Source organism: Protopterus annectens, chromosome 6.part0 (genome assembly GCF_019279795.1).
Source record: "Protopterus annectens isolate FY-2018-M chromosome 6.part0, PAN1.0, whole genome shotgun sequence".
Classification (NCBI taxonomy): Eukaryota; Metazoa; Chordata; order Ceratodontiformes; family Protopteridae; genus Protopterus; species Protopterus annectens.
This window is the reverse complement of record NC_056737.1, coordinates 977,895,544-977,923,100: the sequence shown is the minus strand read 5'-3', so window position 1 is coordinate 977,923,100 and position 27,557 is coordinate 977,895,544. Positions and strand designations below refer to the sequence as shown.

The 27,557-nt window shown below is 42.7% G+C and overlaps 1 protein-coding gene across 1 annotated transcript in view; it reads right to left on the bottom strand.

Annotated features, from left to right (window-relative positions):
* Nucleotides 1–27,557, bottom strand: part of DICER1 (dicer 1, ribonuclease III) — a gene marked incomplete in the record, with an annotated part of 1,877,097 nt that overhangs the window by 1,641,723 nt on the left and 207,817 nt on the right. The window contains 1 exon segment of the mRNA XM_044074618.1: nt 7,124–7,258. Coding sequence (XP_043930553.1) covers nt 7,124–7,258 — 135 coding nt within the window.

Genomic DNA, 27,557 nt, shown 5'->3' with positions numbered 1-27,557 from the left:
CTGTCCTTATCATCAACTGGCCTTCTTGGAGAAAAGGTCTGAATGCCTGGATTGCCAATTTTACTGCCATCATTTCTTTTAGATTTATGTGCAGATGCAGCTGGTCTTGAGTCCATAGGCCTTGAAAGCACTTGTCCATCATGTGTGCCCCTAACCGAGGTCTGAGGCATCTGTCGTGATGGTTTGTCTTGGTTGACTTTTGCAGAAGGGCAGTCCTGTGTTGGATTGACAGGCCTGAGCCCACCATAAGAACTCTTGCTTCAGGCATGGGATCATCGGAATTTTGGTTTCTAGGCTGTGCTTGTGCTGAGACCACAAATTCTTTAGGTACCACTGTAGCTTTCTCATATGCAGCCTGGCATGAGGTACCAGTATTATGCAGGATGCCATGAAGCCTAGAGCTTGTAGCACTTTTCTTGCAGTTAGATGGCTCTGCTCTGTTAATGCCAAGAAGTAGAGAGGGAGTTGCTCTTTCTTTTCTGTAGTTAGAAATGCCATTTGTTTTGATGTGTCCAGTTCTGCACCCAGACAGGTTATTCTTTGGGATGGAATCAGCCTTGACTTTTTTGTATTGACTGTATATCCCAGGGCTTGCAGTAGGTATATGACTCTTTGTAAATCTTCTGTGAGTTTGCTTTTGTTGTCCGCTTGTATCAGGCAGTCGTCCAGGTAGGGATAGATTTGAATTCCCTGAAGTCTGCAATGAGCGATTACTGATGCCAGGCATTTCGTGAACACTCTGGGCGCAGTAGATAAGCCAAAGAGCAATGCTGAGAATTGATAATGCTCTGATCCTGCAAGAAATCTGAGGTATCTTCTGCAAATTGGTCTGATGGGGACGTGCAGGTATGCCTCCTTGAGATCTAGAGTTACCAGCCAAGACTCCTTGCCCAGCATGAGAAGAAGCTGCTGTAGGGTCAGCATTTTGAATTTTGGGACAATGAGGAATGTGTTCAAAGCGGACAGGTCTAGAATAGGCCTCCATTTGTTTTCTTTTCTTGGTACCAGGAAGAGCCTGGAGTAAAATCCCTTTCCTTGCTCCATAAATGGTACCTTTTCCACAGCTCTCATTCTTAATAATTGAGATATTTGTTTTAGAGCTTCTGCCCTTTGAGAAGGTGGTAGGTTTGGCATTCCTCTCTTTCCTGGTAGTGTATGGAAATGGAACCTGTAACCTTTGTCTATAGTCTGCAAAATCCATTTTTCTCTTGTAATGCAGTGCCAGTTTCTTGAAAATAATGTTAGCTTTCCGCCTAAGGGTGCTTCTAGTTGTTCCCTGGTAGGCGGTGCCACCGCCAAGTCACTGTGATTGAGTTGTTGTAGTGGTGGTGGCTGTATCCGTGCCTTGTTGGTTGTTGCCCTGCCACTGGCGACCCCTGTAGGCACCTCTGGATTGGTTTCTGCCTCTAGAGCGCCTATTCCTGCCTCTTTGTGCCTTAGAGGAGTCCGGAAAGGACCAATTCTTGGAGGGCCAGTTCCTGCTAAACCTTGGAGGTTGAATTTGTAAGAAATCTTTCACTGTTTGCACAGATTTTGCTTTCTCTTCCATCTTTTTTAGTACCTGCTGTGCGGGGGCACCAAATAAATTGACCTTGTCCATAGGTGCATCCAAAAGCTTAGATTTGACATGGTCTGGTAATGCCTGTTCTTTCAACCATGCATGCCTCCTGATAACTGTGCCAGTCATGGCTGATCTAAAGGAGGCCTCCAGTGCATCATAGCCACATTTTAAAGAATGGTTACTAACCTGCTGTATGTTATGTAACATTTCTTGAACATACTTTTTATCTATAGATTCTTCTGAGGATAGCTTTGTAGTCAACTGGTCAAGCATAAACTCTTGATATTGAATCATATGAAATTGGCAGTTCAAAGCTCTAGCTGACAAAGTAGCAGAGGTGTAAACTTTTTTACCCCATCTCTCTAAGGACCTGGAATCCCTTTCCAAGGGGAGGGGGTTTTTAGAAGAAGTAGCTGCTACAGCTTTAGGGCCCTGGGAGATAGTCTCTGGATCTGCAAAAGGAGCCTTATATAAGTGGTGATGAGTGTCCGGAACCCTGTAGTACCTATCGGGCTTAGCAGGAGCCGGAGGTAAAGTATCAGGAGCAGTGCAAGCATCATTAAATGCATCATCAACAACAGATAGGACTGGAGGTATAGCTAAAGGCCTATGCTGTGGCAAGTGTAGAAAAGTCCTAAGCCTTTTCCTAGAGTCTGAGAAATCTTGGCCCTGCCACTGAAATTGTTCCCTCATAGCATGTAAGGTTTCCCCAAAGGAAAATTCCTCAGGAGGAGAGGCTGAAGGGATGGACTCCTCAGCATCAGAGTCTTCGTAAGGGGAATAAGAAGCCTCAGGAGGGTCTGTATGATCTGAGTCATCAGAGGAATCATCCGTGGCTATTGGCTCAGGGGGCTCTGCTCTAGGCCTTTTTTCTGGAGGAGGGAGAGAGGCCCTGTCTGGATGTGGCTGGACTCCACGAATTAAAGAGATGAGATCCTCTGCCAAAGAAAGCATATGGGAGCTGGTGCTGGGCCTGTGAGAGGGGGGCTTGGCAGGCACAGGTTTTGATGCTTTGGCTGCCTTAGCCCTGGCAAAGGCCTTAATAGACATAGCTGGAGGAGGCCTAGCAGCTCCACGTGCAGGGGTAGAAATATCAAGGGGAATGGTGTCTGATAAATCCTGTGAAATCGCAACAGAAAGTTGGATTTCAGAAGCCGTTTCTACCATGATAGAAGAGGCCTCGGTAGAAGGCAAGTTATCGGCTGCAGAAAGAACCGCTTGCTCGGTTTCGGCCGAAACAGAGACACTCGTGGTTTGCTTAACCGCGGTTTCGGCCGAAACCGCGGACCGCGAGTGTCGGTCCTTTTCTTTGCGTTTCTTGGTTATTTGCGTAGTCGGAGGATCCGAAGGCATAATGTAGGTAAAATCTGAGCCGAAAATCTGTTCAGCAAAGTCCGAGCGACGTCTAAGCGTCCGCCGGTTAAAAGAAGCACAGGCTAGACAAGCTGCTACGTCGTGGTCTGGGCCTAAACAATGTATGCAATAGGAGTGGAAATCCTTATGAGGTATTTGTTTCCCACAAGATAAACAATTATTAACTTTCTCTGACATCGGCTGAGGCAAGAAAGAGTCCCCAACGGGGTACTTAGCTTTATAGAAGTCTTGATAGTATTCGGTAGTAGTAATCTCTGGATCTGACCGACCGGCACTTGCGAACAGCTTCTGCTTCGGGCGCCACGCGGCAAGAAAGACTGAGGAAAATGGCGTCGGCTGATGCCTTTATACCCGAATAACTGCCGCGATGACGTCGGGTGAAGTGCGACACCAGCCGAAGCCAGACCCAGACTTTGGAATCCGGACGACCGAAGGGCTGCCTGACGACAGGACAACCCATTTGTAAAGACTGCAGATGCATCCTTGAAGGACATCACCAGTGGACACAGTGGGCTGTTCAGAGACAGGAGTACCCTCAGCCGGGGTAGCATCAGTGGAGCCGGCGTCAGATAAAACAGAGGGCCCTGTGGGTTCCACATGGGAGTCGGCCAGGGCAGAGGATCCTCCCGAGGTGGTCGTCAGCGGCTGCGTAGGCATCTCACTGAAAACAAGAGGACCAGCGGGTTGAGAGGCGGAGGCCTTGCCGTCGGTTGTGGGCCTCAAGCGCCAGTCTTTAACTTTGCGTTTTTTCAGAATAGCGGGCGTTGGAATATCCGACGGTATCCTGTAATTATATCTTCTACCAAAATATCGTTGAGCGGATTCGGATCTACATTTAATAGTACCCTTATTAAATCTAGCACAGAACAGACACCCTGTGACGTCATCATCAGGGCCTAGACAAGGAATACAGTATGAATGGAAATCCTTATGAGGTATTTGCTTCCCACAACAAATACAGTTATTAACTTTTACTGACATCGGTCTGAGGCAAGAAAAAGTTTCCCCAATGGGGTACTTAGCTTTATCGTGGACTTCGGATCTGGATCCTGCAATCAATCTCAGGAGATGGCCGACCGGCACTAGCGAACTGGTTTTGCATTGGGCACCGCGTGGCAAGAAAGACAGAAGAAAATGGCGTCGGTTGTCTCTGATATACCCCAGGCACACTGACGTCATGGAGAAAGCGACAACAACCGACGCCAGACCAGGACTTTGGAAATCTGGCCGACTGCGGGACCGCCTGATGGCAGGATAACCCAAGCATGAAGACTGCAGCAGTGTAAAACGATGAACATAATTATTTACTGACTCCAAAACTGCACAACACACCCATTTTTTACATTCCTGTAAATGTTTATAAAATGTATCTTCATCACTTTTGAAACTGCATGCACAAACATTCATGAATCCTTTGCTGTAATCTCCATGACACACACAAAAGGCTGCACAAACAGTACATAACGAAATATACTTTGCATACATAACATTCTTTCCTTCATATACACACCACTGCTTAGCAGTCACATTCCGACACGGACAGCAATTTCTACGTCTTGTCGTACCTCTATTTTCTGCCTTAAGGGTTCATCTTAAAGGCAACTTTTTTTTTTTACCCCCACCTTTGTAACTGCAGGGAATCCCTTTAAAATCTTGTAAGTTTACGTTTTTACGGTTTTAAAATTTTCTACATGCTCTGTCTACAGCAGGTTTCAGCTTCATTACCATTAACACCATCATTCTGTTCCTCACTTTTCTTCTCTATGTCAACTCTATTAGCCACAAGCTGACTGGATGTTGACCTTCCTGCTTTCACCATTTCGATTTCTTATTAGAATTAGGGGGTATGCTAACCCCTCTTATAAAACTTCTCTTAAAAATGTATGTTTTCTTAGAAAATAATCATCCATTCCAGTCCATCTGCTAAGTCAGACAGTGGAAGTGTGACAGGAGATCGTGAAAGGTCCCAGGTCCACATACATACCCCTGTCTAAATTCTTGGATTTCTTACACAGAAGGGGAAAGGCAGAAAAGGTAACTGGGATCCCTGGAACTTCTGCTGGACTGAAAAGATCACAAAGGAACCTTGCCCTAGGATGCTTAGTGAGGATGTCACTCCACACCACCAGTGGTTTACAGGAAAATGATTGATCTAAATCTGTATCCTCTCAGGTTGAAAAATGGCAAGCTTTTAAAAAGGTCCCACAGCAGGGATGATTTATGGATCTTAAGACTTTCCACTGATAATTCCACTACTTCTGGGGTGAAGGCAGACAAGCAAAAGTACAGTCCATAATGGACATTGTGAACCTTAAGAGTCCCCAAAACAGGGTAATCGAGAGACCACTACAAGGACGATAAATTTTCAGTTATCTTTAGTTGTAAAACAAAAACCTCATAATAAGGGACACGCAGGATCTCAAAGTGTGTGTGTGTGTGTGGGGGGGGGGGGGCAGACGGAGCTCATCAGATGGTTAAAATGTCAGCCAGGAACAGGATGTCAGCTGACAGGGCTGCAAATGCTCTAGACATCACATGCCAGAGCCTGAAGGTCAGGCCTTTGGTGGGTCCAACATAATCATTATAGTCTACTACTTAAGGGTTCATTTCAGTGGAGGACATATGACTTCAATCCTAGCCCTTGACCCTACCCTTCCTCATGGCAGGAGGGCACACGCAGGTTCACAAAAAGTGAAGTGACCAGAAAGTTGTCAACTTCCAACTACTCCAGTGACAGCAGGAAATGAAGACACACAGATGCACATCACCTGCTTTTCAGCCACTGATGAGTGTAAGACTGTTCCAGCATTTGGTGGGGGAGGCACATCACCTGCTCTTCAGCCACTGATGAGTGTAAGACTGTTCCAGCATTTGGTGGGGGAGGTACATCACCTGCTCTTCAGCCACTGAGTGTAAGACTGTTCCAGCATTTGGTGGGGGAGGCACATCACCTGCTCTTCAGCCACTGAGTGTAAGACTGTTCCAGCATTTGGTGGGGGAGGCACATCACCTGCTCTTCAGCCACTGAGTGTAAGACTGTTCCAGCATTTGGTGAGGGAGGCACATCACCTGCTCTTCAGCCACTGATGAGTGTAAGACTGTTCCAGCATTTGGTGGGGGAGGCACATCACCTGCTCTTCAGCCACTGATAAGTGTAAGACTGTTCCAGCATTTGGTGGGGGAGGCACATCACCTGCTCTTCAGCCACTGATGAGTGTAAGACTGTTCCAGCATTTGGTGGGGGAGGTACATCACCTGCTCTTCAGCCACTGAGTGTAAGACTGTTCCAGCATTTGGTGGGGGAGGCACATCACCTGCTCTTCAGCCACTGAGTGTAAGACTGTTCCAGCATTTGGTGGAGGAGTACACTGTTTCAGAATGGCGGGAGACTTTCTTCATGGACAGCCAGTATGAACAGAGACTTTGGTCAGTACCAGACTTCTTACACCCTAACATTCTGTCAGCTGTTTAATGCTGACCCATTACCACAATAAAGGCTTTCCTACTGGATCAATGGACTGGTCACTCCAGACACACCATCTTCAGGGCTCACAAGGCTCTCATTTCTTCTTCAGTGGCTGGCTAGAGTGAAGATATGGGCATGCTGACAGTGTTTAAACTTGTGCATACCTCCTCAGCAATACAACTCACCCACCTTGTGAATGGAACGAGTATATCTCAGCACTTCAGGCACCATATGTAGGAGCATTTCAACAACATACATTAAAATTAAGATACAGATTTTTTAAGGGTTTGAAAAGAAATGGGGAGGACAGAGCCTAAGCAGCTCCTTTTATCCTGTCAGATGGCATCATTGTATGCCAGGCAGAAGGCACTCATTCCTATCCCATCACGTAACATCACAGCATGCACAAACATGCACATGAAAGACGGAGAAAAATCTGGGAATATCAGAACAAACCCCATAACAGTTACTCTTCAAGTCAAATTATAACATGCTAGTAACAAGTTGTCCATCGGGCAAGTGCTGTTCAGGCACATACAAATGAAGCAGCTTGGTACCTTTCATTAAGCTACAAGTTGCACTGTTTTGATATACAGTGTAAATAAGGAAATACAAACACATCGGTGAAAGAGGTACAGCTACTAAAGTAAGCTCATCCATGAAGTCAGTCCTCTACGCAGTTTTGTCAGAACAGCAGCAGTGCAGTAACTGCTTGTACCTACCTTCATGATTCTCTGATAGGGGTGGTCCTGGATTGCAAGGTGGCACTCGTCAAACACCAAAAGGTTGAGTTTAGACAGCGATACATAATCATGTTTTAAAATGTTCAAGAAGATGCAACATGTCATAACAAGAACCTAGTTAAAAAAAAAAAAAAAAAACATATGCTTAGTCTACAATGGTATTTACCACTACATTTTTCATAACTTAGCAGCTTTTTAACTGTTACTTTCCTGCAAGAATTCATACTTAAGGAACAAGAAGCAATTCTATGCCTACAATCCAAGGCTGCAGCTCAGTGCCGCTACTCAGGAGATGCAGCTCAGTGCCGCTACTCTGGAGATGCAATGCCTGTAGTGCCAAGTTTATTAATGACTACAATATTTGGCTGAGTACTACACCCATTAATAACTGGGTCAAAACTACATGGATCTATTGTTAAATTCAGGGTACATGGAATAATTGCCCTTTTAATTATCACACCTTTAAGTGGTACAGCTAAACTAGACACACAAAATATCTTTAAGTGATTTTAACATGACGTAACAGAAGAAGCAATAAAAGAACTGAGAAGACATCTTGCAAGCCGCCTATGTAAGTAATGATACTACTCCATATGTTCTTCCATGACGCGCCTGAAAAAAAGCAAAAAAAAAAAAAAAAAAACAGCATCACCTGAAACCAAATACACAGGAAGTGAAAACTTAAGATGAAGGAAGTAAAATATTAAACAAAAAAAACCCTTCTTAGTACAAATTCACATTTTCCTTCTGAGTTAGGGGATGTAGACAAAAAGACTCAATGCCAGAGGCTTATCACCACCCCCTACAAAAAATAAGAGACAATAGGGTGGGAGGTTGGCATAATGGTCAAGGTATTTGCCTTACAAGCACAAGGTGTAGGGTTTGACTCTCACATAGAGTAACTGGCTAAGATTAAAATGGCTCACAGTTATCCTAGTACTAATCTATGAACCTATGAAGGTGGCAGAAATTATTTCTGACATATTGTAGTCAGGGTTGTTTTAACAATGCACTTCATGCCCCAAATCCTCACAGTGCCTTTAATATACTATCACAAGCTGGGGAACTGATGGTTTTAAACGCAAAGTGCTATCTTCACTTCTACAAGGGCAAGCTCCCACCTACAACTATGTCCCCTTCAAAGAGCTAAGCACCTTATCTTCATCTCTTTTGTCGCCACTAGTCAGTTCTAGGTGAGGGGTGCACTCTCAAAACTATCGCCATGCCTAATAATGCCTAACCCTCATAGGTTCACAGGGTGAAAAAGCCTTTACAAGCCTAGCCAATAATACTCAGGACACGATAATATTATATCTTAATTCCCCACATATGGAACCTGGTAGTATCAGGGTAGTGGGTCTTTGGTTGCTGGAACCCTAAGACATGGACTGCACCCCAGGAATGAATTTATGGTTAAACATCCATTTATTCAAAATCTTTCTGGAGAGAGTAAGGCACAAGCTTTGTTTTACTAAAATGGGGATTTTATTCCATAGACAAGGTAGCCTTTGGAATATGAAACTGTCTCTCCAGCAACTTCTATTAGAGTCACAAATAAGGCTCAGGTGCATGTGTGTAACTCTCATAACTTTTTTCTTATAAACATGTAACATTTCCATCAGCGCTGGATCAGAGAATGCACTGTAGGTCAGGCACAAATCACCTCTCAATAAATGATATGAGATGGTGTAAAGGGGTGGGGCTTTTAGTCTGACTGTATAAGAAAGGCATTTTATGCTTTGTATTTTTTTAATGAGAAACCTCTGGGGCCACTCCAACTAGTACAAGTAACTGATTAGGTAAATGCAAACAGGATCACTGTATTCAATCGTAGGCCTAATGAGGGCCAGGTACAATGGCATTCTGACTTCCTTTGACGTTGATGCCATGCCTTTACTTTTAAGTTGAGCCATACAGAAAGGTTTCCTCACTACCGTAGCTGGTAGTTAAAGTTTAGATTACTATCTATCTGTGTTCCTAGGTCCCCCACCACTGGGACTTTTAGGGTGTGTTACCAATACTACAATTAACAAGGACATCTGATTTACCAAAGTCTATGACTACAATTTTTTAGCATTTAGTCTCAGACCATGATTTTTGGCACCAGTCATTTGTCATTTTTAGGCCAGTGTGTAGGATATCAACATAATTTGGGGACTTGATTGCTCCCAGCTTACAGCTGTCAATGAACTTTGCAAGCCAGAGGCCTCCAACACTGGCCTTCACTTCAAAGAAGCATATACCAAACAGGAGGGGTTCCAGCACTGAGCCCTGTGGGACATTGCTAGTAACAGCCTTATCGGAAGTGGAATCGCCTATCCAGACAATGTGTGTCCCGTCATTCAGCCAGTACGCTATCCATCCAAAAATGTAGGGGTTTATGTCCAAGTCAAGTTTATCTATGATCCCCAAGTGGGGGATTGTGGTGAAAGCTTTGGCCAGGTCTAGATAAACAGTGTGCACTGTTTTACCTTCATCCATGGCCATGATGCCTTTCTCGAAGTCCACCAGATTGAGTAGACAAGACCTCCATTTAACAACGCCAAACTGGATCTGGTCCAGTGTTTGAAGATTTCTCATTGCATTATCGATCAGGTCCATGATAATGCTCTCCATGGCCTTGTTTCCTGGGGAGGATTACTTTTTCTCTCCTTTTCCAGGAAGTTTGGTTTCTCACTCACAGTACGATTACATCCAACAACCTCTGCCTCCTAGGATGCTAATATTACAGGCGTATGCCACACATCCAGCAAATCCTGGCAATTATCTTAGACAAGACTGCTCAAGCTCATTGGTCTGTAGTTCCCTGGGTCAGTTGATGTCCCCCCCTTGTGCAGAGACAACTGCTGCAGTCTTCCATTCCTCTAGGACAAAGTCCGTCCAGAGGCTGTGATTAAGGGGGGGGGGGGGTTCTAGTGGCTCTGATAAATTTTGTTTTAAGCTATTTAAGAAGCATGTAAAAGTAGAACAAAGGCAACCACGATCCTTAAAATGACACCCTTTAATGAGCAACTGTATTATAACACACAAAACAACAAATTCACAATAATGCTTTAAGGTGTCACCGCGTTTTTGTCTTATCAAAACTTCAGATCCTAGCCTACCATTCCCAACAATCCTTTTTATACACACAAAAAAACTATTCAGTTAGAACATTTAGTACAAACAAATAACCCTAGCATCAACATCTTTAACAAGTTACATCCTACCAAAAGAGCTTCAGTATTACTGCATACATACCAATGAAAAAATAATTTTTTAAAACTATTTAAAAATCTAAAATCATAAGCAAGATATTTTGTAAAAAATAAAAACCTTTTCATTACAATATACATACATTTTATCAGGAAAAGCCGTTGAGCTGTCTACTGCCCTTGTTGAATGATCCTTTGGTTTGGATTGTAAAGACAAACCCTTCTTGTTACAGACGAAGGAAAGGCAGTCTGACAACCACCTTGAGTGTGTGGCTTTCCTAACAGCCCTACCAAATTTTAATTTTGAGAAAGCTAATCAGACTTCCTGAAATGTTATATTCAATGAAGACAGAATCTGAGCTGGCGTCTATCATGTTCAAGGTGTATTCCCCTTCATTTAAGAATCAGTCAAAAATACATAAATATATATATATATATATATATATATATATATATATATATATATATATATATATATATATATACATACACACACACACACACACACACACACACACACATATATATTATATGGTTGAGATCATAACATCGAAAGTTTTGAAAGTTCGAAACGTCAAGAAAAAAAAAATTATGTTTCTACAGAGAGGACAAGCCCCCCTGCACCACCCAACCCCCTGTTAATTACATATACCAACTCCGAGATTGCACTACAGTAAAGAGAATGGCAAATTTCCCATTCCATGCTGTACAGCGATCTTCATATAAATCATTCAGTGTTTCAAATATTCGATATGGATTCAACCATATGAGGTTCAAAGTTTTGAAACTTCAAGCTTCCAAAGTAAACCCATACATGTATATCCACAAACAAAAGCAAAAGGCACCAAAAATTCACAATAAACAAGTCCAAGGTACCCAAGAAAGTTGAAGCCAGCCAACGGATCCACTTAATGCAGTTTTAATATAAATACACGAACGCATAAAGATTTAAAAACAACAGCATTTTCATTTCTATCAAGTAGACGTCATCAGATGTTAACAGGCATATGCAATAAAGATTTTATGCCCTCCTAAAACACAAATTAACCAATAAAACTGAACTGGTTAAAAAAGCTAATTACCATAAAATTAATCAATATTCATCACTTTATAAACAGCTCTCAGAAACCTATAAACACATTCTTAAAAGCATGTAATAAGTAAAATCATAATCACTAAAATAGTTTAAAACAGTTTAAAAACACAGCTTAATAAATAAATTACAAAAATAAATATGTTGCATCTAAAAATGTATATAAAACCTTTCTACATAGTGAGAATCTGTGAATAATTTATAGTAATCAGCCTCCCTCTAGTGGTCATTTTAATCACTTTCCCAGTTAATAAAAATTGTAGGAAATCACATGTTGTTGTGTTTCGGCTTTTCCCAGTTAGGGGTCGCCACAGCGGAACTCCGGTCTGCTAATGATTGGCAATAGATTTTCACGGTGCCAAATTGCCAGCTCAATGCCCAACCTTCAACGAAAGAACGCACATTCACGCATGTCTTTCAGAACACCACTCGACCCGCAGGAAGGACATGCAGACTCCACACAGAAGGCACTCCCCACACACTAGCTGAGAATCGAACCTCTTGCTGTGAGGCAACACTACCGCTGCACCACCGATAAAAATAGTTCATAGTTTAGCAGCTCTCATCTTCAACACGGGGGCAAGGGATACATTTTCATTTAAACCAGGTGCAATGGTGGCTTGCAATATTATCTGCCACTATAATTCCCTGTATTCCACCATTTCTTCCCATTGCCCCCCTCTTGCTTCCCTTTTTCACTCCGAATACAAAAAAGGTAAAGATGTTTTTTCTACATTCTAGGGAGTTTTCATATCATATTAGTGCTCATATACTCTCCTTTTTAATTTTCGTTCAATCTTGCCAATGTAGAAAGACTGACATTCTTCACACAATGCTAAATACAATAATCCACTAGATTCACAGTTAAAAATCCTTTACTAGTTACCATAAAGTTTCTGCTGCTTAAAAACAGTTCTTCCCTAATTAATAATATACCTACATTGTGGACAACGTCCACATCTGTAGGTACCCTTTTTTCTCTCTGATTTAAAGTCATTTTCTAGGACATTCTTCAGGTTCAGGCCATTCTTGCATACAAATTTTAGTTAGTTTTTCGGGATCCTATCTAAATCTTTGAGTCTTACAAACTTCTCCCAATCAGATTTAACATTTCTAACAGTGTCCATACTAGCACTGTACTCCAAATTCTTCTTTCTGGTTTTGCTGTGCCTCTATTCTTTCAGATAGGTGTTCCCCTAGTACAGCTTTGAATCTGTCTTGCCTAACTTCGTATACCTGTTTTTTCACTTCCTCTATTAATTAATACGGAAAACCCCTTACCTTAAATAAACCTTCCAAAAATATACATTCACTTTCAAATTCACTATTACTAGAGGTCATCTTGCTGGCCTGTACAAACTGTTCTTTAACAATGTTCTTTTTATACTGGTAAGGGTGCGCACTGTTAAAATGTAAATATGAACTGAGAAATGTATCTTTCCTGTGTACCTTAGAATTGAACCTGCCATTCTCTTTGTGGAGTTCTACATCGAGACACTGGAGTTTGTCATAAGAGATGTTATAAGCAAAACTCAGAAATGATGTAGTTTTGTTTAAAAAAAATTAAAAATTCATGTGCTTTGTCAGTAGTATCAGTTTAAAGAACACAACTGTTGTCCAAAAATCTCCTGTATATAATCCAACAGTCGCTATAAATGGACCCCAGAACATGTTTTTCTTCCCACTTTGCAAGCACCAAGTCTGCACAGGTAGGGGTGCATAATATGAGGGAAATGTTTCAAACTTTAGTCCTGGATGTGATAAGGTGAAAGCGCATAACTGTTTGTTCAAATACAGATTTTAGAGTTTTCACCAGGACCACTTTTTCCCCTTCATTGTCTTTGGCATATTTGCTACACGGTAATGTACATTCATTAGTTACAACATGTCTTTGGAGGCATTTCTCAGTTGCTTGTGGTTCTGTTTTACTTGGTAAGATCTGCCATACCCACTTTATGTGAACATTGTTTTATAGGGTCCACTGAAGCAATAAAGGTAAAATATGTATGTGTATGCATACACATGCTTATGAAATATATTATATATACACACACAAATAGTAGTGTACATACATACGCACACAAATTGCACACAAACAGTAGTGTACTAAACTTATAAATATATAACAAAAAAATATACACACGCACACACATTTAAACACACACACACACACACACACACGTGTACATATATGTAAAAGCCACAGTGGTATAGCGGTAGCGTTGCTGCCTCACAGCAAGAAGTTCTCCTGTTCGATTCTCGGCTGGAGTGCCTTCTGTGTGGAGTCTGCATGTCCTCCCTGCAGTCGAGTGGCCTCCAAAGACATGCATGAATGGGCATGCCTTCGCTGAAGGTTTGGCATCAGGCTGGCAATTCGGCACCATAAAAATCTACTGTCAATCATTAGCGGACCGGAGTTCCGCTGTGGCAACCCCTAACCGGGAAAAGCCAAAAAGACAAACATATATATATATATATACATATATCTATATAGATATATAGATGTATATACATATATATAGATATATATAATACATATATATATATATATATATATATATATATAGATATAGATATATATAGATATATATATATATATATATGGGATCCGTACAGATCTCCAACTGCACTTTCCACCGAAACCTTAATCGGCAAACATACTTAACCGAAAGTGCTGTTCACCGAAGCAGGACTTTCCGGTAAGTATGCTTGTTTTGCTGGTCGTACTACAGTGCGGATAAGGAAAAATTCCCTTTTCCCCACTGTAGTGCAACCTCAGAGTAAGAATATTAATGTAAGAGGGTGGGGGGTGCAGGGAGGCTTGCCCTCCTACAAAGCAGTAGATTTTTTTTTTTTTTTTTTAAACATACTTTAACGAAAGTACTTTTAAAGTGAAAGCACTTTCGTTGAGGTGCGTTTGGTAATTATGGATTCAGACTTTTCAGCTTTCGATCAAAAGTCCTAGATCCATATATATATATATATATATATATATATATATATATATATATATATATATATATATATATTTATATGTTAAATAAATAACCTTGCAGAGTAAATGTTTGTGGTGCAGGTTGAAAAATACTTGCGCAAAATATTTACAGCAAGTATTTGCAACAAAAAAAAAGGTTGAAAAGCACTAGTGTACAGTATGCATAGTTAAATTTAGGGCATTCCACAGTTAAAATAGATTATCTTTTACAAGAAATTATTGAAGCTGACAGTACGACTGCACGAGCCATAAGGTGTGGTTTTTAGCCCTTCTGAGCAAGAGCAGGCAAAAATTTGTCTGTAAGGTATCTTTCAATTTCCTTTTAAAAAATGCAAGGCGATCTCATCTCCCTTTTCCCTATTTCGGTTTTAAATTAGGGTTTAAAAAGAGTTAGGGTTTGTCCTTGATTGGTCATCTAATAAGCAATTTGTTTTTTTTTTTTAAATGCAGGACTACTTCAAAGCTTGTTAACTTTATAAAACTTGGGAGGTGAAAAGCAATATCCCCCTTTCACTGGCTGGTAGTCAGCAATGGGAGGTTTGTTGGTCTGCAAGTCGGACAAATCTGGGTTATTTTAACTGTTACATGCATGTGTTTGTTCTACACATGACAGCTATTAGGAGTCCATTTTTGGGGATCAGTGCATTCCTTCTATTATGTCTTACATGTGAAACTCCCTTAAGGAAAAAAGTTATAAACAGATGTGCTGACCATGTGAAAAAGATGGTAAACAAGCAGATACTGCATAAGCACTGGCAGTTATATGCTATGACTAAGCTACATTAAAAACTTTAAGACTCACATGAGAAACTGAGTAACTATCTTTTCATCAAAAAGGAATTAAATTATTTTAAATATTTCAATGATGCTTAAATAATTTAAGTTACACTTATAGTGACCTGTGTGGTTGCACTTCTTTGTACTTTTCTGCTCTGTTCCCATAAGTCAGCCAAAAAAGTTATCTATTTACACTTCTCTGGTTTGTTCTGGGGCCCTAGTCTTGCATTTTAATTCGCATCTGTGAGAAGTCTGCATTCTGCATTATTCTGCACTTCTATTTACACAGTAAAAGCCATTTGAATTTTAAACCCAAACGTTAGTCTTGCGGTTTAATTCACACTTACAGCATGACTGTGGACTAATACTGCTAGATTTGTGCTGTAGTAATTTTTTCCTGCATTTTTCCATAAACAACAATACTGGTACATTTCTGCATAGCTGAAGGCCTTAAACTGCCATACAAGTTCAACAGTGAGAGAATTGTCTCTGCTCCAGTTTGTGCTTCAGTGCTTTTATATTCTGCTTATCATTTACCTGCTTAAAGTTGTATTCTGTTGTCTGCCTCATCCCCCACTAACGCATTAAGTTAATGAAAGGATTATAATATTGACTTTATTTGACTGGATGCCTCTCTAAGTAACCTGCTTGCTTGCCGAAAACTTTCCCGAACCCTCCCACCCTTTTGTTGTGGTGGTTTTATAAGACTCTGACTCTGTCCTCCGCCTCTTATGCTAATCTGCTTTCCAAAGTCCCTCCCTCTGTGCTATCAGTGCTGTTGTCTGTTGTACAAGCTATAAATGTTCTCTTCCCACCCTCTGTTTTCCATCAAGCTAAGATACTGAGTGCCTACCAAGCAAACCGGTATTGCTTGAGTAAACGTCCTTTACTAAATACTACCGCCTGCTCACTTTCTAGAGTTCAACAAAGCCTGGAGCCTAGCCTGCAATCTAGAACTGTTTTACTTTTATCCGGTGCCATCCAAGCAAAGTTAAGTACCTCTGACTGCTAAATCATGCTTGCTGAAACTATTCTAAGCGATCGCTACTGTTTCCTGCCATTGTGTGTGCATTTCACTGATTTTTTTGTAAAAAAAATAAAATTAGTCTTAGTGGCAATGGTGAGAGGAAGGGCATCTTGAAACTGCTTTTAGCAAGGGATTTCCAGAAACTGCTTTTAGCAAGGGATTTCCAGCTGTTTAATTGGTTTGAGGTATCATTGCACTTGTGGGTTTCCAACTGTGTATTTAAATTAAGAGGACTAGGTTTACTCATCTACTGGTAGTAGGCATTTGCCTGGTCTATATGAGTTGAGAAATGCACAGACATGTCCTTAGTGTAGTCATTTTATTGGCCAGGTGGATTGTTAGTTCATTTTCTGTTTTTTCAGTGTTGCTACACATGTTTGTGTATTTGTGTGAGTTAGCAATTCCCAGTACAGTAGCACACAACTAGAAAGCAAATTTTCACTGCAGAATGGTCCATAAAATTGTACCCTGTAAAGCAGCAATATTGAGGAAATACACTGAGAGACAACAAGTTCAGAGAAACCAGTTTAGCATCAGGTGGCGATACTGGAAATTTAGTAGAATTCAGTACTGAGTATGCATTAAATTTAGTAGAACATGGTACTGCTTAGCTTAACCTGCCCCAATAAATATCCCTTATTAGTCTGCACAAAGCACCCTAAACAGTACTCTAACCCTATATACCAGCCCCCTGCAGCTCAAAGGACCGGGCAGTATGGCCAGTATGGGAATGCGATTTCCTAATTTCTCTGTAGCCAACTTTGTGGATTTGGGCATCTTGAAAACATTGCAGCAATTGTCTCATGTTTACTAGCAACCTTAAAGAAGCAGACAGAGTATGCGACCACTGTATTTGCATAATGACACTGGACATACAAGAGCACATCAGGTTGTTTAACCCACTTCAAACAGCAAACAACACACACACAGACTAACATAGTAACTTACGCTGAGGCACTTAAAAGCGACCTTCTTCAACAACAAGGATTGCATGAACTGCCCTTTGTCAAAGCTATGCCTCAGCAAGGCCAAAGGCACTCAGAAAGAACACCACTTAACACCACACACACAGTCACTCTCAATGGAGCCCCAAATATTAAGCCTCAAAGTCAAACACTTCCCAGGACTGTCATCACAGGGGACTCCATTGATATACTAATGCCCCTGTAATCAAGCTGAACATGGAAAAGATAACTGTTAGTTACTTATCTGGAGCCAGAATTCACAAATCATGCACACACTCAAGTCATTACACCACAGCCATCCCAGTCCATGTAGGTATAAATGACCCAAGATGTACCTCTCTGCACTATATAAAGAGAGCCATTATGGAGCTTTCCGACTGTGTGTCAAGCTGGTAGGAGCCTAACATTAAGCAGCATATTAAATTACCAAGGATGATGCCACAATATAAGCAAAAAAAAAAGTGATTTCAACAACTATTTTTCTGGAGTCATTCTAATGGAATCCAATATTTATCACCTTGGGAGGACATTGCTAACAAACCACGTTTGTTTGCCATGGATGGTCTGCACCTTTCCCCTCTATGCTTCTGAATACTGGCTCAAACTCTATCCACCCCCATAGTGCCTTTCTCAGGCAATGCCAAACTGATAAACCTACTAATATAGCAAAATCAACTCAAATGAAACTCTCAGCTCAATGCCAGCAGCTTAAAAAAAAAAACCTCTCCAAGCCCTCCTCACACGCACGGAAAATGACATCTGGGCAGCTACCAAGTCATGGTTAAAAGTGTCAGAGTACCCTGGCAGTGGAGGTTTCAGTGCCTTTCACAACATCTCAACATACATCAATAACCAAAATATGTCTGGGGGAGAGGGAAGGTCAAACAGGATGACGCACTGGAGTTCCTCCACATGCAGATCACCATAAACAAAATTCCATAAAGTATGCTAGTTTGTTACCGGTCATCCTTCATGTCCCAAGAAGCTCACAATGCATAGTCCGACCTACTGACCCTTATCATCCAACCTAACACCCTACTCATGGAAGACTTTAACTACCCTTCTACAGACTGGTAATTCTACATGGCATCATGACTACAGGCAAAGAGATTCATGGACTTCAAAAATGTAAACACTGTTGACCAAACAGTGAATATGCTCCCTACAGGCTCCAACGTACTTTATCTCATGGTCACAGAGATAGACGAATGCTAGAATGCTATACCCCCAGCCCCATGTTTCACCAACATACTTTAGCTCATGCTCACAGACATAGGCAAATGCTATACCCCCAGCCCCATGTTTCACCAACATACTTTAGCTCATGGTCAAAGACATAGGCGAATGCTAGAATGCTATACCCCCTGCCCCATGTTTCACCAACTTACTTTAGCTTATGCTAACAGACAAAGGTGAATGCTAAAATGCTATACCCCCAGCCCCATGTTTCACCAACATACTTTAGCTCATGCTCACAGATATAGGCGAATGGTAGAATGCTATACCCCCAGCCCCATGTTTCACCTACATACATTAGCTCATGCTCACATACATAGGCGAATGCTATACCTCCAGCCCCATGTTTCACCAACATAATTTAGCTCATGCTCACAGACAAAGGCGAATGCCAGAATGCTATACCCCCAGCCCCATGTTTCACCAACATACTTTAGCTCATGATCACAGATATAGGCAAATGCTATACCCCCAGCCCCATGTTTCACCAACATACTTTAGCTCATGGTCACAGACATAGGCGAATGCAAGAATGCTATACCCACAGCCCCATGTTTCACCAACATACTTTAGCTTATGCTCACAGACATAGGCGAATGCTAGAATGCTATACCCCCAGCCCCATGATTCAACAACATAGTTTGGCTCATGCTCACAGACACAGACGAATGCTAGAATGCTATACCCCAGCCCCATGTTTCACCTACATACTTTAGCTCATGCTCACAGACACAGGTGAATGCTATACCGCCAGCCCCATGATTCACCAACATACTTTAGCTCATGCTCACAGACATAGGCGAATGCTAGTATGCTACACCCCCAGCCCCAAGTTTCAACAACATACTTTAGCTCTTGCTCACAGACATAGGTGAATGCTAGAATGCTATACCCAGACCCCCATGTTTCACCAACATACTTTAGCTCATGCTCACAGACATAGGCGAATGCTATACCGCCAGCCCCATGTTTAACCAACATACTTTAGCTCAAGGTCACAGACATAGGCGAATGCTATACCCCCAGCCCCATGTTTCACCAACATACTTTAGCTCATGGTCACAGACATAGGCAAATGCTAGAATGCTATACCCCAAGCCCCATGTTTCACAAACATACTTTAGCTCATGGTCACAGACAAAGGCGAATGCTATACCCACAGCCCCATGTTTCACCAACATACTTGAGCTCATGCTCACAGATATAGGCGAATGCTATATCCCCCGACCCATGTTTAACCAACATACTTTAGCTTATGCTCACAGACATAGGTGAATGCTAGAATGCACCAACATACTTTAGCTTATGCTCACAGACATAGGTGAATGCTAGAATGCTATACCCCCACCCCCAAGTTTCACCAACAAACTTCAGCTCATGCTCACAGACATAGGCAAATGCTATACACCCAGCCCCATGTTTCACCAACATACTTTAGCTCATGCTCACAGACATAGGCGAATGCTATACCCCCAGCCCCATGTTTCACCAACATACTTTAGCTCATGGTCACAGATATATGCGAATGCTAGAATGCTATACCCCCAGCCCCATGTTTCACCAACATACTTCAGCTCATGGTCACGGATATAGACGAATGCTATACCCCTAGCCCCATGTTTCACCAACATACTTTAGCTTAGCTCACAGACATAGGCGAATGCTAGAATGCTATACCCCCAGCCCCATGTTTCACCAACACACTTCAGCTCATGGTCGCAGATAAAGGAGAATGCTATACCCCCAGCTCCATGTTTCAGCAGCATACTTTAGCTCATACTCACAGACATAGGCAAATGCTAGAATTCTATACCCCCAGCCGCATGTTTCACCAACATACTTTAGCTTATGCTCACAGATATAGGCGAATGCTAGAATGCTATACCCCCAGCCCCATGTTTCACCAACATACTTTAGCTCATGGTCACAGACAAAGGAGAATGCTATACCCCCAGCTCCATGTTTCAGCAGCATACTTTAGCTCATACTCACAGACATAGGCAAATGCTAGAATGCTATACCCCCAGCCTCATGTTTCACCAACATACTTTAGCTTATGCTCACAGATATAGGCGAATGCTAGAATGCTATACCCCCACCCCCATGTTTCACAAGCATACTTTAGCTTATGCTCAAAGACATAGGCGAATGCTAGAATGCTATACACCCAGCCCCATGTTTCACCAACATACTTTAGCTCATGCTCAGACATAGGCGAATGCTAGAATGGTATACCCCCAGCCGCATGTTTCACCAACATACTTTATCTTATGCTCACAGACATAGGCGAATGCTAGAATGCTATACACCCAGCCCCATGTTTCACCAACATACTTTAGCTTAGGCTCAGACATAGGCAAATGCTAGAATGGTATACCCCCAGCCACATGTTTCACCAACATACTTTATCTTATGCTCACAGACATAGGCGAATGCTAGAATGCTATACCCCCAGCCCCATGCTTCACCTACATATTTTAGCTCATGGTCACAGACATAGGCGAATGCTATACCCCCAGCCCCATGTTTCACCAACATACTTTAGCTCAAGCTCACAGATATTGGCGAATGCTAGAATGCTATACCCCCAGCCCCATGTTTCACCAACATACTTTAGCTCATGCTCACAGACACAGGCGACTACTATACCCCCAGCCCCATGTTTCACCAACATACTTTAGCTCATGCTCACAGACATAGGCGAATGCTAGAATGCTATACCCCCAGCCCCATGTTTCACCTACATACTTTAGCTCATGCTCACAGACATAGGCGAATACCATACCCCCAGCCCCATGTTTCACCAACATACTTTAGCTCATGCTCACAGACATAGGCGAATGCTAGAATGCTACACTCCCAGTCCCATGTTTCACCAACATCCTTTAGCTCATGTTCACAGACATAGGCGAAGGCTAGAATGCTATAACCCCAGCCCCATGTTTAACCAACATACTTTAGCTTATGCTCACAGATATAGGCGAATTCTAGAATGCTATACCCCCACCCCCATGTTTCACGAACATACTTTAGCTCATGCTCACAGATATAGGCGAATGCTAGAATGCTATACTCCCAGCCCCATGTTCCACCAACATACTTTAGCTTAGGCTCACAGACATAGGCGAATGCTATACCCCCAGCCCCATGTTTCACCAACATACTTTAGCTCATACTCACAGACATAGGCAAATGCTAGAATGCTATACCCTCAGCCCCATGTTTCACCAACATACTTTAGCTCTTGCTCACAGATATAGGTGAATGCTAGAATGCTATACCCCCAAGCCCCATGTTTCAGCAACATATTTAGCTCATGCTCACAGATATAGGCGAATGCTAGAATGCTATACCCCCAAGCCCCATGTTTCAGCAACATATTTAGCTCATGCTCACAGATATAGGCAAATGCTAGAATGCTATACCCTCAGCCCCATGTTTCACCAACATACTTTAGCTCTTGCTCACAGATATAGGCGAATGCGAGAATGCTATACCCCCAGCATAATGTTTCACCAGCATACTTTAGCTTATGCTCAAAGACATAGGTGAATGCTAGAATGCTATACCCCCAGCCCCATGTTTCACCAACATACTTTAGCTCATGCTCAGACATAGGCGAATGCTAGAATGGTATACCCCCAGCCGCATGTTTCACAAACATACTTTAGCTTATGCTCACAGACATAGGCGAATGCTAGAATGCTATACCCACAGCCCCATGCTTCACCTACATAATTTAGCTCATGGTCACAGACATAGGCGAATGCTAGAATGCTATACCCCCAAGCCCCATGTTTCAGCAACATATTTAGCTCATGCTCACAGATATAGGCGAATGCTAGAATGCTATACTCCCAGCCCCATGTTCCAACATACTTTTGCTTAGGCTCACAGACATAGGCGAATGCTATACCCCCAGCCCCATGTTTCACCAACATACTTTAGCTCATACTCACAGACATAGGCAAATGCTAGAATGCTATACCCCCAGCCCCATGTTTCACTAACATACTTCAGCTTATGCTCACAGACAAAGGCGAATGCTAGAATGCTATACCCCCAGCCGCATGTTTCACCAACATACTTTAGCTTATGCTCACAGGCATAGGCAAATGCTAGAATGCTATACCCCAGCCCCATGTTTCACTAACATACTTCAGCTTTTGCTAACAGACAAAGGCGAATGCTAGAATGCTATACCCCCAGCCCCATGTTTCACCAACAAACTTTAGCTTATGCTCACAGATATAGGCGAATGCGAGAATGCTATACCCTCAGCATAATGTTTCACCAGCATACTTTAGCTCATGCTCACAGACATAGGCGAATGCTAGAATGCTATACCCCCAGCCCCATGTTTCACCAACATACTTTAGCTCACGCTCACAGACATAGGCGAATGCTATACCCCCTGCCCCATGTTTCACCAACATACTTTAGCTTATGGTCACAGACATAGGTGAATGCTAGAATGCTATACCCCCAACCACGTTTCACCAACATACTTTAGCTTATGCTCACAGACATAGGCGAATGCTAGAATGCTATACCCCCAGCCCCATTTCACCAACATACTTTAGCTTATGCTCACAGACATAGGCGAATGCTATAACCCCAGCCCGATGTTTCACTAACATACTTCAGCTTATGCTCACAGACAAAGGCAAATGCTAGAATGCTATACCCCCAAGCCCTATGTTTCACCAATATACTTCAGCTCACGCTCACAGATATAGGCGAATGCTATACCCTCAGCCCCATGTTTCACCAACATACTTTAGCTCTTGCTCACAGATATAGGCGAATGCTAGAATGCTATACCCCCAAGCCCCATGTTTCACCAACATATTTAGCTCATGCTCACAGACATAGGCGAATGCTAGAATGCAATACCCTCAGCCCCATGTGTCACCTACATACTTTAGCTCATGCTCACAGACATAGGCGAATACCATACCCCCAGCCCCATGTTTCACCAACATACTTTAGCTCACACTCACAGACATAGGCAAATGCTAGAATGCTATACCCCCAGCCCCATGTTTCACCAACATACTTTAGCTCATGCTCACAGACATAGGCGAATGCTATACCCATAGCCCCATGTTTAACCAACATACTTTAGCTTATCCTCACAGATATAGGCGAATGCTAGAATTCTATACCCCCACACCCATGTTTCACGAACATACTTTAGCTCATGCTCAAAGATATAGGTGAATGCTAGAATGCTATACTCCCAGCCCCATGTTCCACCAATATACTTTAGCTTAGGCTCACAGACATAAGCGAATGCTATACCCCCAGCCCCATGATTCACCAACATACTTTAGCTCATACTCACAAACAGGCAAATGCTAGAATGCTATACCCCCAGCCCCATGTTTCACTAACATACTTCAGCTTATGCTCACAGACAAAGGCGAATGCTAGAATGCTATACCCCCAGCCCCATGTTTCACCAACATACTTTAGCTTATGCTCACAGACATAGGCGAATGCTAGAATGCTATACCCCCAGCCCCATGTTTCACCAACATACTTTAGCTCATGCTCACAGACATAAGTGAATGCTATACCCCCAGCCCCATATTTCACCAACATACTTTAGCTTATGCTCACAGACACAGGTGAATGCTATAACCCCAGCCCGATGTTTCACTAACATACTTCAGCTTATGCTCACAGACAAAGGCGAATGCTAGAATGCTATACCCCCAGCCCCATGTTTCACCAACATACTTTAGCTTATGCTCACAGACATAGGCGAATGCTATACCCTCAGACCCATGTTTCACCAACATACTTTATCTCATGCTCACAGACATAGGCGAATGCTAGAATGCTATACCCCCAGCGCCATGTTTCACCAACATACTTTATCTCATGCTCACAGACAAAGGCGAATGCTAGAATGCTATACCCCCAGCCCCATGTTTCACCAACATACTTTAGCTTATGCTCACAGACATAGGCGAATGCTATACCCTCAGACCCATGTTTCACCAACATGCTTTAGCTCTTGCTCACAGATACAGGCGAATGCTAAAATGCTATACCCCCAGCGCCATGTCTCACCAACATACTTTATCTCATGCTCACAGACATAGGCGAATGCTAGAATGCTATACCCCCAGCCCCATGTTTCATCAACATACTTTATCTCATCCTCACAGACAAAGGCGAATGCTAGAATGCTATACCCCTAGCCCCATGATTCACCAACAGACATAGGCGAATGCTAGAATACTATACCCCCAGCCCAATGTTTCACCAACATACTTTAGCTGATGCTCACAGACATAGATGAATGCTAGAATGGTATACCCCCAGCCCTATGTTTCACCTACATACTTTAGCTCATGCTCACAGACATAGGCGAATGCTATACCTCCAGCCCCATGTTTCACCAACATACTTTAGCTCATGCTCATAGACATAGGCAAATGCTAGAAGGGTATGCCCCCAGCCCCATGTTTCACCAACATACTTTAGCTTGTGCTCAGAGACATAGGCGAATGCTACAATGCAATACCCCCAGCCCCATGTTTCACCAACATACTTTAGCTCATGCTCATAGACATCGGCGAATGCTAGAATGGTATGCCCCCAGCCCCATGTTTCACCAACATACTTTAGCTCATGCTCACAGACATAGGTGAATGCAAGAATGGTATACCCCCAGCCGCATGTTTCACCAACATACTTTAGCTCATACTCACAGACATAGGTGAATGCTAGAAGGCTATACCCCCAGCCCCATGTTTCAGCAACATAATTTAGCTCATGCTCACAGACATAGGCAAATGCTAGAATGCTATACCCCCACCCCCATGTTTCACCAACATACTTCAGCTCATGCTCACAAATATAGGCGAATGCTATACCCCCACCCCATGCTTTACCAACATACTTTAGCTCATGCTCACAGACATAGGCGAATGCTAGAATGCTATACCCCCAGCCCCATGTTTCACCAACATACTTTAGCTTATGCTCACAGACATAGGCGAATGCTATAACCCCAGCCCCATGTTTCACTAACATACTTCAGCTTATGCTCACAGACAAAGGCAAATGCTAGAATGCTATACCCCCAAGCCACATGTTTCACCAATATACTTCAGCTCATGCTCACAGACATAGGCGAATGCTATACCCCTAGCCCCATGTTTCACCTACATACTTTAGCTCATGGTCACGGATATAGGCGAATGCTAGAATGCTATACCCCTAGCCCCATGTTTCACCAACATACTTTAGCTTAGCTCACAGACATAGGCGAATGCTAGAATGCTATACCCCCAAGCCCCATGTTTTACAAACATACTTTAGCTCATGGTCACAGACAAAGGAGAATGCTATACCCCCAGCTCCATGTTTCACCAGCATACTTTGGCTCATACTCACAGACATAGGCGAATGCTAGAATGCTATACCCCAGCCCCATTTTTCACCAACATACTTTAGCTCATGGTCACAGACATAGGCGAATGCTATACCCCCAGCCCCAAGTTTCACCAGCATACTTTAGCTTATGCTCAAAGACATAGGCGAATGCTAGAATGCTATACCCCAGCCCCATGTTTCACCAACATACTTTAGCTCATGCTCAACGACATAGGCGAATGCTAAAATGGTATACCCCCAGCACCATGTTTCACCAGCATGCTCACAGACAAAGGCGAATGCTAGAATGCTATACCCCCAGCCCCATGTTTCACCAACATAATTTATCTTATACTCGCAGACATAGGCGAATGCTAGAATGATATACCCCCAGCCCCATGTTTCACCAACATACTTTTGCTCATGCACACAGACATAGGCGAATGCTATACCCCTAGCCCCATGTTTCACCAACATACCTTAGCTCATGCTCAAAGACATAGGCGAATGCTAGAATGCTACACCCCCAGCCCATGTTTCACCAACATCCTTTAGCTCATGTTCACAGACCTAGGCGAAGGCTAGAATGCTACAACCCCAGCCCCATGTTTAACCAACATACTTTAGCTCATGCTCACAGATATAGGCGAATGCTAGAATTCTATACCCCCACCCCCATGTTTCACGAACATACTTTAGCTCATGCTCACAGATATAGGTGAATGCTAGAATGCTATACTCCCAGCCCCATGTTCCACCAACATAATTTAGCTTAGGCTCACAGACAAAGGCGAATGTTAGAATGCTATACCCCCAGCCCTATGTTTCACCAACATACTTTACCTTATGCTCCCAGACATAGGCGAATGCTAGAATGTTATACACCCAGCCCGATGTTTCACCAACAAAGTTTAGCTCACGCTCACAGACATAGGCGAATGCTATAACCCCAGCCCCATGTTTCACATAACTACTTCAGCTTATGCTCACAGACAAAGGCGAATGCTAGAATGCTATACCCCCGAGCCCCATGTTTCACCAATATACTTCAGCTCACGCTCACAGATATAGGCGAATGCTAGAATGCTATACCCCCAGCCCCATGTTTCACTAACATACTTCAGCTTATGCTCACAGACAAAGGCGAATGTTAGAATGCTATACCCCCAGCCCCATGTTTCACCAACATACTTTAGCTTATGCTCACAGACATAGGCGAATGCTAGAATGCTATACCCCCAGCCCCATGTTTCACCAACATACTTTAGCTCATGCTCACAGACATAGGCGAATGCTATACCCCAGCCCCATGTTTCACCAACATACTTTAGCTTATGCTCACAGACATAGGCGAATGCTATAACCCCAGCCCCATGTTTCACTAACATACTTCAGTTTATGCTCACAGACAAAGGCGAATGCTAGAATGCTATACCCCCAAGTCCCATGTTTCACCAATATACTTTAGCTCATGCTCACAGACATAGGCGAATGCTAGAATGCTATACCCTCAGCCCCATGTTTCACCAACATACTTTAGCTCATGCTCACAGATATAGGCGAATGCTATACCCCCACCCCATGTTTCACCAACATACTTTAGCTCATGCTCACAGATATAGGCGAATGCTAGAATGCTATACCCCCACCCCCATGTTTCACCAACATACTTTAGCTTATGCTCACAGACATAGGCGAATGCTATAACCACAGCCCCATGTTTCACCAACATAC